At 35.3% G+C, this 19,917-nt stretch overlaps 1 protein-coding gene across 1 annotated transcript in view; it reads right to left on the reverse strand.

Moving 5' to 3' along the window:
• Positions 1-19,917, reverse strand: part of ITCH (itchy E3 ubiquitin protein ligase) — a 91,625-nt gene that overhangs the window by 37,414 nt on the left and 34,294 nt on the right. Inside the window, exons 10-13 of the mRNA XM_006876880.1 lie at positions 14,459-14,543; positions 11,027-11,155; positions 1,460-1,532; positions 554-625 (exon numbers count right to left, since the gene is read on the reverse strand). Of these exons, the coding sequence (XP_006876942.1) occupies positions 554-625; positions 1,460-1,532; positions 11,027-11,155; positions 14,459-14,543 (359 nt within the window). The remainder of the gene's footprint in view (positions 1-553; positions 626-1,459; positions 1,533-11,026; positions 11,156-14,458; positions 14,544-19,917) is intronic.

Consider the following 19,917-nt stretch of genomic DNA (forward strand, 5'->3'; position numbering starts at 1 on the left):
AGAGGCCAAGATGGCCAAAATTTGTCTCTGATACTTTGGACATACTGTCAGGAGGGAACAGTCGTTGGAGAAGGATATCATGCTTAGTAAGATGGAGGGTCACAGAAAAAGAGGAAGACCCCCAACGAGATGGATTGGCCAGGTGGCAGCATTGATGGACTCAAGTGTGGCGGCGGTAAGAGGTTGGCCCAGGATCGGACATTGTTTCATTCTGCTGTGCATGAGGTCGCTATGAGTCGGTTCCAACTTGATGGCACTTAACAACAACAACAAATTTATTGAAAATCTAGGTTCTTACTTGCATATCTATTTCAAATAAAATACTTAGCGTAGGAATGGAAATCTGGAATCAAGCACAACATACACATACATGCTAAAATCCGTTTAAAAGTTCATAAAATGCAAAGTACTAAGGGATCTGGCAATGAGATTGGACTTAAAATTCAAATGAGGACTTGAACTCAAGGGACTTCAAACTGTTCAGATTAAACTGCCAGCATGAGGAGAAGTTCTGGGCTGTAAGCCTGAGTATAATGATTCACTAAAACAGTACCTGCTGAAAAGAATCCTCAAACAATGTTTTTCTTGTCACTGTAATCTTTATGTGCTGAGGCATGGCCAGTTGCTGAAATACAAGAATGACTTTATGTCAACTCTCACCATTAAAATAGCCTATCAAAAACCAAAACGGGAAAGTTTATTTACTTTGACTGTTGTATAGAATAGCAAGTATGACTATGAATGTGAATTTCTAATCAGTAATGCTTAGGAAAGCATTTGTGAACATTCATGCAAATTATATATTATTTAATAGCTATGTGAGAAACAGCAGACAATAAGTTATCACAAAACGTGACTAGATACATAAGTGCTTACTGAATAATATTGGTCAAATAAACCTTTGCTAAATTTTATTTTCAAAAGGTTGTTTCAGATTCTTGTTTGCATGGGTCCAGTTTAGAAGAGTTTGAAGTTTAAAAGTACTTATCCTAGTAACATTTTGATTAGTGCATTCATCTTATTTAGAATCAGTTAAGAAATCATAAATATAGAAAATTTTCTTTATAAATAAAAACAAAAAATCACAGCTGGAAAAAAATTCTGAATATATATTTATCAAAACACTATTTATATCAAATGTTAGATATCAAATAGGCTCATTTGTTTCAATTTATACATTAACTTATATTTGAAGATTTTTGTGATCTATAAGGAATGGGTACCATAGAAAGGGTAAGAACGTTTTCTTATTCAAATTATTTCAACATTTATTCTGTGGAAGAACAGAAGTCACAAATTATCTAACTGATAAGTTTATTTTCTTTGTTGTTTGTGGGTGAAAGTGATTCTAATGCTTATTTTACCTGTTTTTCTATAGGTTAACTATTTTTACCATCATTATGTAGTATAAACAATATAACAAAGGAAGGAAATACAGAAATTCAGCTCCAATACTAACCTGACACCAGAACCGGAAATACTGAACCTTTGCCTTGAAGTCACGAACATAGGCTATCTGGGGTCCATTGTCTCTGAGGAAGAATAATGATTAACATGACATATAGTTGTTTGTCAGAGATAATACTGAAAGAAACACATACATACACAGATTCCCCTCAATACTTAGCAAATACACATACCCCTAATACAACCTTTAAAAAAAGTTTTAAGTCATAGGAAAATAAACGTCAGTCTTATTAATATAACTTATGGGATTTTCTATTAAATGCATCCAAATCGTATACTAGCCACTTAGCCTACAGGACTAAAGGAGTTAGTTTTTATCTATGAGAATGCTACGTACCAAAACATTCATTCTCTGTGAACTAATTTAACGGGGCAGATTCCTCTCTAGGAAAACAGACTGTATTTTTTAGCATGGCTAGAATCTGGTCCATGAACTGTAAGTGGAAGCATCGTATGGAACTTCTAAGGAGGCTCTTTAATGAAAGTTAAGATAGATAGCTGGAAAGGAATTTTATTTGATCTGTCTACATAATCATGTGGTCTCCATGTGTAAAGAATAGACTGCATGGTAAACGTCATCTACCTACTGTCAATTTGTTCTTAACTCTATAATTAAGTCCAGACTGTAGAAGTTTCAGACTGAAGTAACCTTGAGAATAAAAGCCATGCACTAAGATGATAAAGAACCATTTTCTAGATTACCATGTATCCCTAAACTTCATAAATTGGCACTATTTGTTTTTTCCTTGGACTACTTTTAGCTTCATTTTCTAATTATTCATTGCATATATATATATATAAATCTTTGTATATTTTATTCTGCAACATTGTAGGTTTTTGTAAATGACTTTTTCCAGGTAAGAAAGTTTACGTTTGAGTTTAACCATAAATTTGCGTTGTTAAATATGTTTTCTGATATATGATAGTCCTTCTTTAATTTGGTAATATGGTTAATTAAACGTATCAACTTTTGGATGTTAAGCGGATCCTGAATTCCTAATTCAAATTGGTCACAGTTGAACATCCCTTTTATATACTGCTATATTTCATCTGTATTATTAAGGATATTTACACTATGTTCACAGAAATATTATCCTATAATTTAAGATTACCGTTCTTGCCAGAGTTTTAAACCGTGGATATTCTGTTGATGGTGTTAAGTGTCACTGAGTTGGTTCCGACTCATAGGGACCTTGTACAGGGTTTCCAAGGAGTGGCTGGTGAAAGACTCACAAAATGATCTGAAAAGTATTTCCATCTCTTCTATTTTATGAAAAAGTTTGAGTAAACCAGTGTTTCATAGGAAATTGTTTAATTATGATTCAATTTCTTTATCAAATAGAGTGCTATTTAGATTTACTTGTATATTTCAAGGAACTCGTCCATTTGATCTAAGTTGTCAAATTTACTGATATAAAGTTGTTACAAATAACCCTCATTACTTTTTAATATCTGTAGTTACATCCTTCTTCATTTTGATACTGTTAATTTAAGTGTTATCTTTTTTTTCTATCAGGGATTTATCAATTTATTAATTTTTTTTAAAGAACCAATTTCGGTCCTGGATTTCTTTATTGTTTAATTTCTATTTCTATTTATTTTTTAGAGAGGATAGCAGTAAGGAGTGAGGGCTAGGGTTAGGACTAGGTTAGGCATAGGACTTCATTTTAGTGTTAGGTTTTTGGTTAGGACAAAGGTTAGTGTTAGAAGTTAAGGGCTGGGCTAGGGCTAGGATTAAGGCTTGATCTAGTTATTAGGGTTACCTTAGGTTTATTCTATTTATTTTTCTTGAAATCTACTTGATTTCCTTCTCATTTGGAAATTCTGTAACTGCATTACTCCCTATTATCTACTTTATGGCTTTTTTGTAGCAAATGTATCTCCGGTTCTCTATTTTCCGTCTTATAGTTCTATTCTGGGAACGCAGTGACTCCATATGATAAGCACTGAACTACGAACCACACGGTCTGCAGTTTCAGCCCTTGGAGAAAGATGAAGCTTTCTGCTTTCACTGAAGATTTAAAGCCTCAGAAATTCTATACAAGGTTGCTGTGAGTCAAAACTGACTTGACAACACTTAATAACAATAACATATATCTGATTGGGAATCCTGATGTAGTGCTATAGGATACACAGTGAACTGTTAACCACAAGGTTGGCAGTTCAAACCCACCAGTCACTCCTTGGGTACATTATGCAGGGTAGCTATGAACTGGAACTGACTCAACAGCATTTAACAGCGATATTATCTAGGTGATATTGTCCTTATATTAGTCTCAAGTTATTGTATGCTGTTGCTGGTTTCTGTCCAAAGAACTAACTTTAGTATTGTTTTGTGAGGTTGGTCTGGTTTTTCCAAATTCTATGATATTCTATCTATTTATCTGAAAATGACCTAAATTTGCTGTCATAGTCAATGGACAATTTTGCTGGATATACTGTTCCTGGTTGGTGATTTTTAACTTACAGAGTTTTATATGTGTCATTCAATTATCTTCTTACATGCATGGTTTCTGTTGAGAAATCAGAACTTAGTTTTATTACTCCTCCCTTTGTAGGATAACCTTTAGTTTTTCCTGAGTTGCTCTCAGGATTCTTTCCTTATAATTGGTTTTGAAGTTTGTTTTTTTCCCCCTTTGGTGGGGGAAGACGGGGGAAGTCTACCCTGTTTGGAGTTTGTTTAAATTCTTGAAGGATTATTTTCTCATTATTCATAATGTAACGGCAGTTTTTTTCCCAACAACACTTGGACAATATTCATTCTGTTTTTTTCTTGGTATCTTCATGTTCTGTAACTACAATCACATGTAAATTTCTACTGATAGTTTCCCACTTAAAGGTTAGGCTATCTTTGGATTGTTTTGTTCTTTTTTCTGATTGTCTCTCTAATACAGGAGTAGAAAACATCCAGTCCATGGGTCAAAATCATTTGGTCTGGTCCTACCAATGCAACCACAGATCCAGCTATCCCATTGTTGTTGTTAAGTACCGTGGAGTCGGTTCTGACTCATAGTGATCCTGCACAGGGTTTCCAAGGCTGTAAATCTTTACCGAAGCAGAACGCCTCATCTTTCTCCCACAGAACCACTGGTAGTTTCGAGCTGCTGACCTTGATGCCTCATTCGTCTGCATACAATCCAGCTTCTTGAATTATCTGTGCAGCATATGACTGAGTAAGTATGGTGAAAGGATACAATCGTGGTGTACGTCTTTCCTGATTTTAAATCATTCACCGTCTCCTTGTTCTACTCAAACACTACTTCTTAGTCTATGTAGAATTTCTTCAAGAGCACAATTAAGTGTTCTGGATTTCCCATTCTTCACAATGTTATCCACAGTTTGTCATGGTCCACACAGTTGAAAACCTTTGCATGGTCTAAATAAAGCACAGGTAAACATCTTTCTGGTATTCTCTGTTTTCAGTCATCATCCATCCGACACTAGCAACGATATCCCTCATTCAACATCCTCTTCTAAATCTGATTTGAACTTCTGGCAGTTTCATGTCAATGTACTACTACAGCTATTTTTAAATTACAATTAACAGATTTTACTTACATGTGATATTAAAGATATTGTTGAATGATTCCCAAATTCCAGTGGATCACCTCCCTTGGAACAGATAACAATATGGATCTTTTTCAATCAGTTCTCCAGGTAGCTATCTTCTAAATTTCTTGGATAAGATGAGTGATTGCTTCCAGTGCTGTATTTATTTGTTGAAAGATTTCAATTCATATTCATCAATTTCTAGAGATTTATTCTTTGCCAATACCTTTACTGACCTTTGATTTCTTCCTTCAGTACCATTACTTCTTGATCACATGCTACCTCTTGAAATGTTCGACCTTTTTTTCATTCAATATTTTGCTTACAGTATTTCAAATCAAGGCTTGAATTTTTTTCTTCAGTTCAGCTTGAGAAATGCTAAGTATGTTATAAACCAATCCCTTTTGGATTATAACTCCACATCTCTGCATATTTCATTATAATACTTTACTTTGTCTTCTCAAGCTGCCCTTTGAAATTTTCTGTTCAGCTCTTTCACTTCCATTTATTTGCTCTAGCATTTCTATGGTAAAGAGAAAGATTCAGAGAATCTTCTGAATCAACGTTAGTCTTATCCTTTCTAGTCTTCTTAATTAATGACCTTTTGTGCTTTCTTCTTGTATGATATTCTTGATGTCATTCCCAAACTCTTCTGGTCTTCTGTCATTAGTGTCTATCCAATGTATCAAATCTGTTCATCAGATGATCTCTAAATTCAGATGGGATGTGTCATATTTTGGCTTTTGTGGACTTGGTTTAATTTTCTTCAGTTTAAGAGCAATTGATGATCTTTTCCACAGCCTGTCCATGACCTTCTTTTGGCTGATGCTATGGAGCTTTTCCTCTGTGTCTTCCCACAGATGTAGTCAATTTGATTTTGGTTTAGTTCACCTGGTGAGGTTCATGCTTATAGTAGTCTTTTATGTTGTTTAAAAAAGATATTTACAATGAATACATCATTTGTCTTTCAAAATTCTATCCTGCAATCTCCAGCATTATTTTTATCAGCATGGCAATATTTTCTTCCTTGTAAGTGTATGGATATTATACTATCACAGACAGAACTGTAGTTCAAGATAGTTGTTGCAATGTTCTTTTCGATGATAAATGCTAAGCCATTCCTCTTGAATTTCTTGAGCTCAGCAGAGTAAACCATATGGTTATCATTTACTGGCACTATATCTAACAATATTTGGATGCTATAAGATTTTCTGTGGCTCACCACTCAGAAGTAGTCAGCCTCACTTTCTTCATAGTCTGTAAGCATTGCTGAAATCTGTCCAACATAGGGAACCCTGTTGTTGTTAAATGCCTTTGAGTCAGTTCCAACACAGAGAGCATCTGTAAAGAGTTTCCGAGGAGCAGCTGGTGAGTTTGAATTACTGACCTTGCGGTTCAAACTGACCTTACAGTCCAGCTGGTATTTAAAATACTGGTGGCATAGCTTCCAACATCACAGCAACATGCAAGCTACTACAGCACAACAAACTGACAGACAAGTGGTGAAAAAACAAACCCACTACTCATTTGTCAGTTTGAAGATGAACACCTCAGATTGGAAGGCACTTAATATACAACTGGAGAAGAGCTGCCTATTCAAATTAGAGCTGACCATGATGATGAGAATGGAGCAAAGCTTTCGAGATCTTCATTTGTTGATGTGACACTCAAAATAAGGAATAATAGCAACAAACATCCATTAATAATTGGTCATGGAATGTATGAAGTATGAATTTAGGAGAATTAGAAGTTATAAAAAATGTAATAGAATGTATAAAGATAGATATCCCAACCATTAATGAACTGAAATAAGGCTGGCCTTATTTTTTTCCCAATAAAAAGTTTAAAAAAAAAAAAAAGACTCTGAAATTTACTCTCAAGCATAAAAATGCTTAAGTGAATAGAAGAAATGAGGAAGTAAACAGCTCTGCAGAAAATTTGTAAGGGCAGGTCGAGAAGACACAGTATTATAATAAACTGGAGTTAGAAAACCCAAAGGTTTTCTTCACACTCAGGTCATTTCTTAAGCTGAAAGAAGTGAACAAAAAAATTCAAGCCTAGACTTGCAATATTGAAGGACCAATTCAATAAGTACTGAACAGTGAACCACAAGGTCCAGTTTGAGTCTGCCAGCCACTCTGCAGAAGAAAAATGAGGCTTTCTGCTCCTGCAAGGATTTAAAATGCCTCTCTGAAACTGTATGGTGGCGGTGGTAGTGTCCCATGGAGTTGGTTCCGACTCATAGCAACCCTATATAGGGCTTCTGAGGCTGTATATCTTTATGGGAGCAGAAAGCCTCATCTTTATCCCATAGAACCTCTGGTAGTTTCAAACTGCTGAGCTTGAGGTTAGCAGCCCGACTCATAACCTCTACGCTACCAGAGCTCCTTCAGAAACTGTATACCAGGGTCATTATGCGATGGAATCATATCAACGGCACTTAAGACTGACAACAGACAAAATATTGAACGATGTATCAAATGAAGATGGAAAGTATACACAAAGTCACTGTACCAAAAAAAAAAAAGTCAATATTTAACTATTTCAGGAAGTAGTATATGATCAAGAACCACTGGTATTGAAGAAGGAAGTCGAAGTTGCACTGAAGGCATTGGTAAAAAACAAGGATTTGGGAACTGATGGAATATAAATTGAAATCTTTCTACAAACTGATACAGCACTACTGGCACTCACTCACTCATCTATCACAAGAAATCTAGAAGGCAGATATCTGGCCAGCTGATTGGAAGAAATTAATATTTGTGTCCATTCTAAAGAGAGGCAACCCAGAGGAATGTCGAAATCATTCAACAATATCATTAATGTCATGATAAACTAAAATTTTGCTGAAAGCAATTAAAAAATAGCTGCAACAGTATATTGACAATGCACTGCCAGAAACTCAAGCCATATTCAGTAGAGGATGTGGAACTAAAGATATTACTGCTAACATCCGATGGATTTGGGCTGAAACAGAGAATACTAAAAGGATTTTTACTTGCGGCCTATTGAGCACTGGTAGTATAGCAGTTACAAGTTGGGCTGCCAACCTCAAGGTCAGCAGTTTGAAACTACCAGCAGTTCCAAGGGAGAAAGATGAGGCATTCTGCTCCCATAAAGATTTACAGCCTCGGAAAGCCTGTGCAGGGTCACTGTGAGTCAGAACCGACTCCACAGTATTTAACAACAACAACAATTGACTATACAAAAACTTTCAACTCTGTGGATCATGATAAGCTATGGGTAACACTGTGACGAATGAGTATTCCAAAACACTTGATTGTGCTCCTGAAAAACCTGTACATAGTCCAAGAAGTAGTAGTTCAAAGAAAACAAGCAGATACTAAATGTTTTAAAATCAGTAAAGGTGTGCACCAAGACTATATTCTTTCACTATATTTATTCAGTGCTGAACAAATAATCCGAGAAGCTAGAATATATGAAGAAAACCATGGCATCTGAATTGAAGGAAGACTCATGAATAAACCTGTGATATGCCAGTGATACAACCTTTCTTGCTGAAAGTGAAAAGGACTGAAAATAAAGACCACAACCTTCAGTATCGATTGCACCTCAATGTAAAGAAAACAGTCACAACTAGACCAATAAATTCATCATGTTAAATGGAGAAAAGGTTGAAGTTGTCAAAGACTTCAGTTTACTTGGATCCACAATCAACACTCATTGAAGTGGCAGTCATGAAGTTAAATGACATACTGCATGATGTAAATGTGCCGCACAAGACCTCTTTAAAGTGTTCAAGAGCAAAGATGTCAGTTAGAAGACTAAGGTGTAATTGACCTAAGCAAGGGTATTTTCAACAGCCTCATATGTATGTGAAAGTTTGACAATGAATAAGGAAGATCATAGAAGAATTGATGCATTTGAGTTATGGTGTTAGAGAAGAATATTAAAAGTGCCATGAATTGTCAGAAGAAACAAACCTGTGTTGGAAGAGGTACAACCATAATGCTACTAAAAAGCCAGGATGGTGAGAATTTTGTTTCTCATACTTTGGACATATTATCAGCAGGAACCAGTTCCTGGAGACGGACATAATGCTTAATAAAGTGGAGGGACAATGAAAAAGAGGAAGACTCCCAGACTGACTGGCAAAGTGGCAGCAGCAATTGGCCTAAGTGTAGCAATAATTGTGAAGATCACAGAGGACTGGGCAGTGTTTGGTTCTCTTGGAACTGACTCGAAATAACCTGAAAATAACTCTTTTTTTCCCCCATTTATTTTGTCAGTATTTTTCCTGATTTCTTCTACAGTTTTGTCCATGTTTTCCTTGATTTCATCTGCAATTTTCTTAACCATTCTTTCAATCAACTGAAGTTACCTAAACAACATTCTTTACAATTCTTTATCAGATAGTTCTGATACAATTTCTGGTGTTATATTCTCTGACTCTGGATCTTGGTGATGTGTTTGAGACATTTGAGGCATTCTGTCTTGTTTCTTCATGTAAGTGGAAGTCATTTGTTTTCTCTGAGACACTGAGGTATCATCATATTTGATGATTGTATATTGGTGTCTTCTCAGATACTCACCATCTGTTTCCTGATAGATGTGGTAAAAACTGGAACTGTGAATGCACATTATTTGTGTAGTGTAGTTCAGGAAGTGTTCACTTGTCTCCAGAAGCAGATGTGCTATGCCTAGTGCCTGACCTCAGGCAGATCAGAGACTGCGCCAGAGGAGGTGCCACTGGTTGCTGGGTTGTCAAGGGCAGGGATTGGCTACGCCTCCAACTACCAGGAGGGCACAGGAACAAGGAAGAATTACACCCTCTTTCTGCCAACCTCCAGCCAAATCCTGTGCCCACAGGCCATTCGTAGAAGTCCAAGATGGCTTCACATCGACTAACAGTCCACTTGATTTTCTTATTTCAATGTTCAGCTTCCTCTTCCAGTTAGCACTCAATCCACCTTTCTGTCCTATCATCTAATGCTCAGGATTCCAGGGCCATCTGTTATCTCTTTCCCTTGTTGCAGAATGTGGGCTCTGTACTTTTTCTTACTCCGCCATCTTACCCTGGAAGTTTCTCTGTTTTTTTCTTTCCTCCATTATTTATTCTTTTCCCAACTAACTTTGGGTTTCATTATTTTGTAATGTCAAAGGTAGTGCTGTAGGATCAGCACTGGACTGTGAACAACAAGGTCAGCAGTTCAAACCCACCAGCTGCTCTTTGGAAATCGTATACAAGGTCGCTATGAGTCAGAATTGACTCGATGGCATTTAACAACAAGAAAGGTAGAATCAAGATGAATGATTTTAAACTTTTCTTGTTTTCTAATCTAGGCCTGTAAAGCAGTACAATTTCCTCTTAGGACTACCTTAGCTACTGGTATTCCATATACTGGAGTCCTGGTGTGGCGCTGTGGGTTAATGTGCCAGATTGCAAACCTGTTTGAACTGCAAGGTCGGCAGTTCAAGCTCACCAGCTGCTCCTTGAAAACCCTATACAGGGTCGCTATGGGTCGGAACCGACTCAACAGCACTTCACAACAACAACAATCCCATATATTATGATTTGTTTTTATTACTATTCAATGTATTTCCTAATTTCTTTTGTCATTTCTTTTTGCCCTATGATTTATTTAAAAGTATGTTGTGTAAAATCCCAATGGACTGTCTTTAAATGATGGACAGAAATATATTTTACTGGTTATAAGTCACTATTGTTTTGGTGTTTTCTGTTCTATGCACCCAAAATTAATTTTAATAGGAATTATGTAATAGTTACCTATGCAGAAAGTATAAAGTTAAAAGGTATTTGGAATAAAAGAAGCAGGCAATAGATGGTAATAAATATGAAAAGTCTCTAAGGTAAAATATTCATAGGGAGATGGAAATACAAAATATTTAGTGGACAGAGACTTATTGACCAAGTAACTTCAGAAATAGTTAAGGTTTGCATTTCTACATTCCCTACTAAATTCAGACCTACATAACAAAATCTGAAAAACTGGTTTTACTTTTAATTTATAATGTTCAGAAAACTTACAAGGCAGATTTTCCTGTACGGGGATCTATATAGGTGGTTGTTCTTCTATTGTGGTCCACAAAATATGGAATTCCATCCACAGTGAATCTCATTTCCCAGCCTTCTGGTAAAGGCTTTTCATTTAATTGACTATAAAATATAGGAGAAAACAAACATTCAAAATGTTAGAGTTGACTTGTTTACCAGTACAAAAATGAATAATGTCTATAAATGTATTAGAAATCTTCCAGAAAACCATTTAGTACAGTATTTCTAGTGGTTCGGTAGACATCTCTATCTGGACATAATCACTTTGAACCAAACAGGCTCATCAATCACCACTTTAGTCTTTTTTTATTTATCAGGCTGTGTTCCCCTGCTTCTATCCAATAACCAAAACTCATTGCTCTTGAGGCCATTTTGAATCATGGTGACTCTATAGGAGGAAAACTGCCCCATAGGGTTTCCAAGGCTGGAAGTCTTTATGAAAGCAGATTGTCACATCTTTCTCCTATGGAGTGGCTACTGGGTTTAAACGGTCAATCTTCTAATTAGCAGCCAAGTGTTTCAACTACTGTACCATTAGACTTTCTTGTTTATCCAATAACCTCCCTAAACATCTTGTGGTAAATAGTCTCTGGCCATTCTGCCTTAGAAGTCTTTTATGTTCCTCCTACTTCCCATTCCAAATACTACCTTTACTCTAGTTTTATTTACCTACTCATCTACACTCTTAAAACAGTTACTTAACTCTAGGAGTCCTGGTGTGGTGCTGTGGGTTAATGTGCTGGACTACAAAGTTGGTTTGAATTGTAAGGTCGGTAGTTCAAGCTCACCAGTCACTCCTCAGAAGCTCTATTCAGGGTCATTATGGGCTGGAACCAACTCAACAGCCCTTAACAGCAACAATAAGCCTTACACACTAATCTTATTCTTACATTCCATACTGCTGACAGAATTATCTTTATAAAATAATAAATCTGATAAAATAATAGTTTTCCTAAAGTCTTATCATTGGTCACTACCATCACTGATAATATCTATAGTCCTCCACCTGGTACTCATTCTGCTTCTATACTCTGAATCCCAATGTTCCCTTCAGATTTTTCTCTTTAGTCTACCCCCAGCTCCTTTAAACGAACTTTAACAATCCCTCTAATTTCCTTTTATTCCCAAAATGTCAATATAACAATCATAAAAACACTATGTGGAAAAGTACCAAATGGTGTTTAATGTTCAGTTGGAAGCTCCATTAACTTATCAAAAGGAAAGATTATTTTACTATATTCAGATATTTGAACATAATTATATTTAATATATATATATTAATAGGTTACCATAAAATTTCTGAAGATAATGCTAAATGCAACTGCTTCTGATTTGTTGAAATTATATGAGCTCTGGTAGTGTAGTGGTTACGAATCGGGTTGCGAATCTTAAGGCCAGCAGTTCGAAACTACCACCCGCTCTGTGGGAGAAAGATGAGGCGTTCTGCTCCCGTAAAGATTTACAGCCTTGGAAACCCTATACAGGGTCGCTATGGGTCAGAACCGACTCGACGGCACTTAACAACAACAACATATATGAAAATTATAAATAAAATTAGTTATATCTTAACAGAGGAGCTCTGATATTACAGTGGTTAAAAATCAGGCTGTGAACCTTAAGGTCAGCAGTTCGAAACTACGAGCTAGCTGTTCCATGGGAGAAAGATGAGGGTTTCTGCTCCTGTAAAGATTTACAACCTTGGAAACCCTGTACAGAGTCACTATGAGTTGAAATTGACTCCACAGCATATCATGATATCTTAATAAATGACAACTTGTCATTTATTAACATAGTTCATTTTCAGTTTTAATACCTTAAAGATCCAAGAAAGAACAACAACAACAAAAAACATAGCAATTTACAGAAAGGTGACTTCATCTGTTCTATCCTTAAAAAGAGAATTTCAAAAAGGAAATTTAAATGTTATCTTTGAAGTTCTTATTTATTGCTGTTTTGAAATATATATATTTCATATTAAAAATCAATATAAATGTGATTCATGATATCCAGAAATTGATACAAGGAGGCTTCAAAAAGTACACGGAAAATTCCATTATTTTTAAATTCCATTTTCCACAACAGTTTTGCAACACCCTCATGTTTTAAGTTTTAAATATTCATTTAAGATAGATATTCTAAAAGCATTGATCATGAAACCTTCTGGCACTCTTATATCATGCATACTATTATAAATTATAACTTAGTATTATAGAAGAAAAGGAGCTCTGGAAGCGTAGTGGTTACAAATCGGGCTGCGAACCTCAAGGACAGCAGTTCAAAACTACCAGCTGTTGCAGGGGAGAAAGATGAGGCTTTCTGCTCCCGTAAAGATTTACAGCCCCAGAAACCCTGTACAGGGTCGCTATGAGTTGGAACCGACTCCACGGCACATAACAACAACATTATAAAAAAGTAGCTGAAGATACAGCTATCAAAACATTAAAAAGACAAACTTATGATAATATGTCTTTTCATCAATGCATTCATTAACAAGTTCTTATAACAGACTAAATAATGATGTACATGAACAATACTTTTGAGGTATCTTCAACAACCAGAACATTACAAAAATACTTGCTAGCTAGGACATGGAGGAAGGCAGAATCTCCACTGAGTAGTATACAATCTGTCTAGGCGGGGCTGATGAAATGAAATCCAGATGGATCTCTTGTGATACAATAGTGAATAATTGTTATCTGGACTGCTTGTGAGGGTTGGAATTGTAAAGGTAGAAGTTTTTTAGCAAGGAAGGGTGTGATTAACTTTTCAGCCTAAGAGCGGAGGTCCCTGGGACCATCAAGGGAGAAGAGCGCAGAGCGGGACCCTACCCAGAGAAGCAGTGATGCCTGAGATGGAGGCAGAGACGATGATGTGGAGAGATGGAGCTGTTGGGGACTTTAGACACAGAGAGAAAGAGGGGCTGTGTGCTGATGACCGGGGAGCATGCTTGTAGTGTCTACCCTTTGGATGGTTGATGATGCATGGAGGGGATTGTAACCATATCAATGAAATGATATACTATAGGATGAATGTAAAACTAATGTTCTCCCATGTAAACTATCACATAATTCACAATAAAACATTAAAAAAAAAAATACTTGCTAGCAATTTCAGTAAAAAGTTGGAGAAACTACATACATATATTTTCTCCCCCATCTTAAGTCATATATGCCCTGAATTCTATCCAGTGACCTCAAGAAAAGAAACCCAATTTTTGAATTAGTACTACTGACCATAATTAAATATTTTGGATATATACATATATTCTCATGTATTGGTGAAACTTTTTCTTTCCAAAGTATGTGGATGACTGAAATGAAGGCCTTTTAAACAAGATTATGTAACTTCGGCCCTCTTAATAAATGAATCAGAAATAAAGCACAATCTTTAAGTGAAAGTTCTTACCCTTGATTTCTGGGGTCTTCCCATTGTGTAATACGAGTGTTGTGGTTGACAAAATATACTCTGCCATTGCTGTCCGTTCTCTTCTCTTAAATAAAAGAAAGCATTGGAGTTGACATAATCTTCTTCCATAAAGTAAAATAAGCTAAATCTTCCCATTTCTTATATTTACTTTAAGTTTTGAAGCTTGAAAACCACAACTTTAAAAGGCTTCATTTATTCTTTGACTACTAAATATACATACATAACTAATTTATAATATTACTAAATCTTAGAAGCTAAATAGACTTTATTCCATGATGTCCTTTCTGTGTAGTTCAATCAAGTAATCACTAAGTTTTAAAGGCAAAGAAACAAATCGTTTTTGTTATGTTGGTTCTGGCTCCTGGTGACTCCATGTGTTGCAGAGCAGAACTGCACTTCATAGAGTTTTCACGGCTATGACCTTTCAGAAGCAGTATCTTTCTCCCAAGGTACCTCTGAGTGGGTTTGAATCACCAACTTTTTGTTCAGTAGTCAAATATTTAACCACTTATACCACCCAGGGGCTCTACAGCATGAATAATGAATAGTAATACCACTTTTAGACATAAGACCTTATTTTACCCTAACGGCCCAATGAGATAAATAATTTTACTTTTATCCTGAACATAAAAGAAATCAGGGTTAGGTAAAGTTTCCAAAATTACAGAATTAAATAACAGACCATGGAAACATGGTCTCCATCTGGGACTTTCTGCATATCATTATATCTTTAGTATCTAAAACACAATGGAGAGCTATAACTTTGTTTCTTTGGTATATGGTAGACACTATTCAACTTATGAAGCTATTGTTTCTATTTCAATATACCCAGTTACCTTACATATGCATTTCAAAATCCACTGTCTAAATAAATAAATATACGTTCTCTACAGGGGCTAATTTATTACTTCTGAAGCTTGCTACTTGTTTTCCACTTACCTCTTGTTTTAGCATTCTCCTTGTGTTCTTGTTTCTAATCTATTCTCTCCTATTTCTCTGAGCTTTTCCCCTTTGAACATATGAGTACCATTTTCCCTTTTTAATAAGAAAAATCAAGTAGCTCTTAATTTTAATAACATTAAATTCTACTCTATTACCAATTAATTCTTCAAAAGATAGATTTTATTGTTTCAGAATCTGTGTTTGCCCAAAATGTCAAAATGTGTAAGTATTAAATATTACAGAATGTATTCATTTTTTACAACATAATTTCTAAGAATTAACCATTTTGAAACAAAATTTAAAGTTCAATTCCAATCTGATAATGCTAATTTTTATTTCCCAATGTTTGAAAAATTTATGAATATTAAGATTAATTAAAGTCTTTGTAGTCAGTATTTGATAACATTTAAATATTATTTCATTTAAATATATTTCCTGCACTGATTCATGATCTCAAACAGTAGTGAGGATATGGGTTTAAAGGGATGTACATGTACTGACTGTCTTGAACCAACTCTTGACATCCTGGGTACTTTCTACACCAACTCGGCCTAAAATTGAAACAGGACTCCAAGCATACACAAAATAAAGTATAGAAAAATAGGACTCTGCTTCTGGCAACATATCTGAATATTAATATAGACTTCATTGGTCATGGCAGATTGAATATAGAAACATGTCACCCATTCTAAAGCTTGCTTTGAAACAAAAATAAGCATCACAATGCTACAACTGGCCACATTTTTGGGAGTCACATTCAAAAAAAAATTTATTTGAGGGATTTAGAATTGTCTTTCTTTTAAAAAAATAGCGAAATAATTTTTAAAGAGAGAGAGAGAGAGAGAGAGAGAGAGAGAGACAGACAGACTTCAAATCAATAGCCTAACTCCACAACTCAGTAAACTAGGGGGAAAAAAACAAAAACACACTAAGACTACCAGTAGAAAGGAAATAACAAAGATCAGAAATTGTAGAAATGAAAACTAATTCTAAAATAATAATTTTTACCATCTGAAAACAATAAGTGAATAGCTGAGCATATATTCATGTTTTATCTGCAACTTAAATTTCAGGGCCAGAGATTTCTCCTCCAGACAATAATGTGAGGTAAGATAAAATAAAAATTAAACTTGTTTCTCATGTGAGTTCTTAAGTATATACTGCTGACATCAGCATTTCTTGGAAGAGAAATAGATAATTTCAAAGATGAACACTTGCGAATTGAAAACTTCTCTGCTTTCAAACCACCAGCTGCTCCATGGGAACCCTATACAAGGTCACTATGAGTTAGAACTAATGGCACTTAACAACAATACAATAACAATGTTGTTGTTGTGAAGTGCCATCGAGTCGGTTCCGACCCATAGCAATAGCAGCTGCTTAATGAGAGGAAGTACTCTAGCTATAGAACATCTTCCTCCTTTTTTGAAAAATCATGATAAGCAATACTGAAATTTACTGAACAAATCTGAGTATACATCAGAGCACTTCCTGACTTGATGAATAAAACAGAAAACTTAAACTCCCTGCTGTTCTATTTTTATTTCATAACAACTAAGAAAATGAAAACATATCTTTAAACTTGATGGATAATCTGGTTATCCATTTTTTGTTATTTAATGTTATTTTTTGTTTAATTTATTTTTGTTACTATTAATTCAATAATTTAAAAGTTTTAAATTATTAATAATACTTATTATTAATAATGTTATATAGTAGACTACATTGTTAACCAAAAACATTCTTAGTTCTCCATAGTTGTTAAATGCGTTAAAAATTCTTCATAGACAGCATATAAGATAGTAATGTCTACTCCAAGCTTATAAAAGCCTGAGAGCTTGTATTTTAATATATAATACTTCCAATCACTGAGCATAAACACAGGTTGTGTTTATGGGGTGATTATTTCCAGGGTCACTTCTAAAGGTATGGCAGGTGGGGAGGGGTCTCCTCATCTGTTAAAATAACCAGTGTTGTCACTGGTTTAACAAATAAGGCATATACAGAAAGGCACAGAATCACAAACAAGTGCTCGGGCTGAACAGCAGAATGATCATGAGTTCATTTAAAAACGGCACTTTCAGCTTCAGAAGTGTGAAACCTAAAAATGATCAGACTGTACAATAGCAGGGCAGGATGCTGATAACCTGAATAATATGATCTTTAGAGGTAGTATTTTAGAGAGGTATTGCTGGTTGAAGTAACAATGAGAAAGCTCTTGATGATGATGACAAATATAGAAAGCAAGGACCAACTTGCAGGAAAAGTTTTTTTTAGTAAAGATGGGGCCAACATAACCCACAATTTCAGCATCTCTGAAAAAGAAGGAATGTTTCCTACAGCTGCTTTGATGTGTAAAATGCTTGTTTCTGACAAAGGACATTGGGTTATGTTTTTTCTGGAATAAAGAGGATAAAAGGACATGTCTTTTAGGTAAATCCTTTTAGTATCAATTTCTCCTTCTATAACATGGATATATAACAATTCTATAAACAAGGCTGGAAAATCATCCATGTATGGGGATGCAATTTGACATATTTGGTTCAATGTGCCCCATAATGCCCAAACTAGCCCTTCTTCTAAAGTACTTCATACCAACCACACATTCACCACTCTGAAGCTTCAACAGAGCCAGAAGACTTAACAGACTGCCAAGTCTTGGTGAAAGTAGAAATTCACAATTTTCATGTGCCCCTCCTTTGTTACAAACTGGCAACAGTAACAGTTAAAAGTAAGCACTTCATATTTTTCACCTACTTGACTCACAAGAGTATTTTAAGGATAAAGAATCTCAATGAACGAGCAAGGAAGTCTTGGAGGGGAACAAAAAAGCTTCCATAGTATTTATTGTCCAGATTTATGTGATTTTGACATATGAATTGTTTTCTCTATTACTCACTAATGCTATTTTAGAGAGTGGTGTTTCCGATTGATGACAACCCAAAATCCTCACTTTCTAAATTTATCCAACATTTTGAAATATCTGAAGCTCTTTAGATAAAATGCCAGTTCCACAACTGATTTTATTTTGCTGTTTTCCACTTTTTATATCTTCTGTTTCTTCCATGTAAAGCTGTTTCTATGCTACCACCCTTTTACTGGAATTTTGCTACAGTGCTAGGATTACTATACAACTGTCCCTTATTAACTGCAAGGAACTGACTGGTTCTTGAACCCTATGCAGATAGCTAAATTTGAGGATGAGAAAGTCCCTGATACAGAATGTCATAGCAGCATTTTGCACTCCCTTCTAGCCTTTGAAAGATTGCTTTGATCATTTAATTGCTTTTTAGGAACCATTTTTCCCTGCAGAAACAAAGGGTACACAAATAAAAACAGTGAATATGAGAGGAGAGATAAACAATGATCAAACAACCAAGAATGGAGATAGACTGATGGTCTGTGAAATGGTGGGAAGCAACAACAGGGCATGCCTACGTATCACTTCATTTGTATGGATTCAGTGTAGTGCTCAGTGAACAGCACATTCAAGTTCTGCTTTTTAGAGCTCTCTAGATTTTCCTTTTTTTATTTAATTTAAATCTTGCATTATTATTCAGACATGTAATAAAAAACATAACAAAAAACTTCGGAGATAAAACAGACATTTATCCCCAGTTTTCCAGAGAGAGAGCTCTAGGTGGGCTCCCTTTCTATGCCAACTCACAACTTAAGGCTTCTCATTACTGAATGGTAATAGCTCCTAAAACTGGATCTTTTAGAGACCCTTGTGAAGATAATTTACAACACTTATGGGCATGGGTTTTCACAAAAATTTCCAATTATTTTTCCTTTTAGCTGTCTCCTCTACTTCCTGAGATGAGTATGGGTGAGGGAGAAGGCTGTGGTTATTGGGATTATATTTGATTTAGTGCAAAACCAAGAAAACCATGCCCTTTGCTACAACTATTATAGGCTTTTGTCAGTTTTCTTTGACACCTGTAAGAAGAGCATGCAATGCATTGTACGGCATGTAGTTTCTGTAGTGCATGTAAGAGCATACACACTGAAATCAGACAGTTTTTTAATCTCATCTGCCACTTAAATAGATTCATTGAATCTCTTTATATTTTCTATACGCAGTTGGTTGAATCCACAGATGAGGAACCTGTGGATACAAAGGGTCAACTGTGTAACACAGGACGACAGAACCTGGTAGAATATGTCCATCTTAAATCCTATTAATAAAGTTTTCATAACTAAGGTAACAAAAGCACTCAATAGCAGCTTTATTATGTGCTTCATGGTATAGGATACAAAGTCAGCACCTTAACATGTTTTCCCTTCCACTTTGCTTCAGGTAACACCAACCCAACCAAACTCCTAACTGCCAAATTTCAAATGCACCAATGTGATAAAAATATTTTGTTAAACTTTACTTTAAAATTATTAGCCACAAGAAATCATAAAAATAGTACACAGAGTTGTACACACCCTTCAATTAATTTTTCCGGATGATGATATCTAATATAAGAATAGTACATTATTAAAATCAG

This window comes from Chrysochloris asiatica, unplaced genomic scaffold (assembly GCF_000296735.1).
Source record: "Chrysochloris asiatica unplaced genomic scaffold, ChrAsi1.0 scaffold00423, whole genome shotgun sequence".
Lineage (NCBI taxonomy): Eukaryota > Metazoa > Chordata > Mammalia > Afrosoricida > Chrysochloridae > Chrysochloris > Chrysochloris asiatica.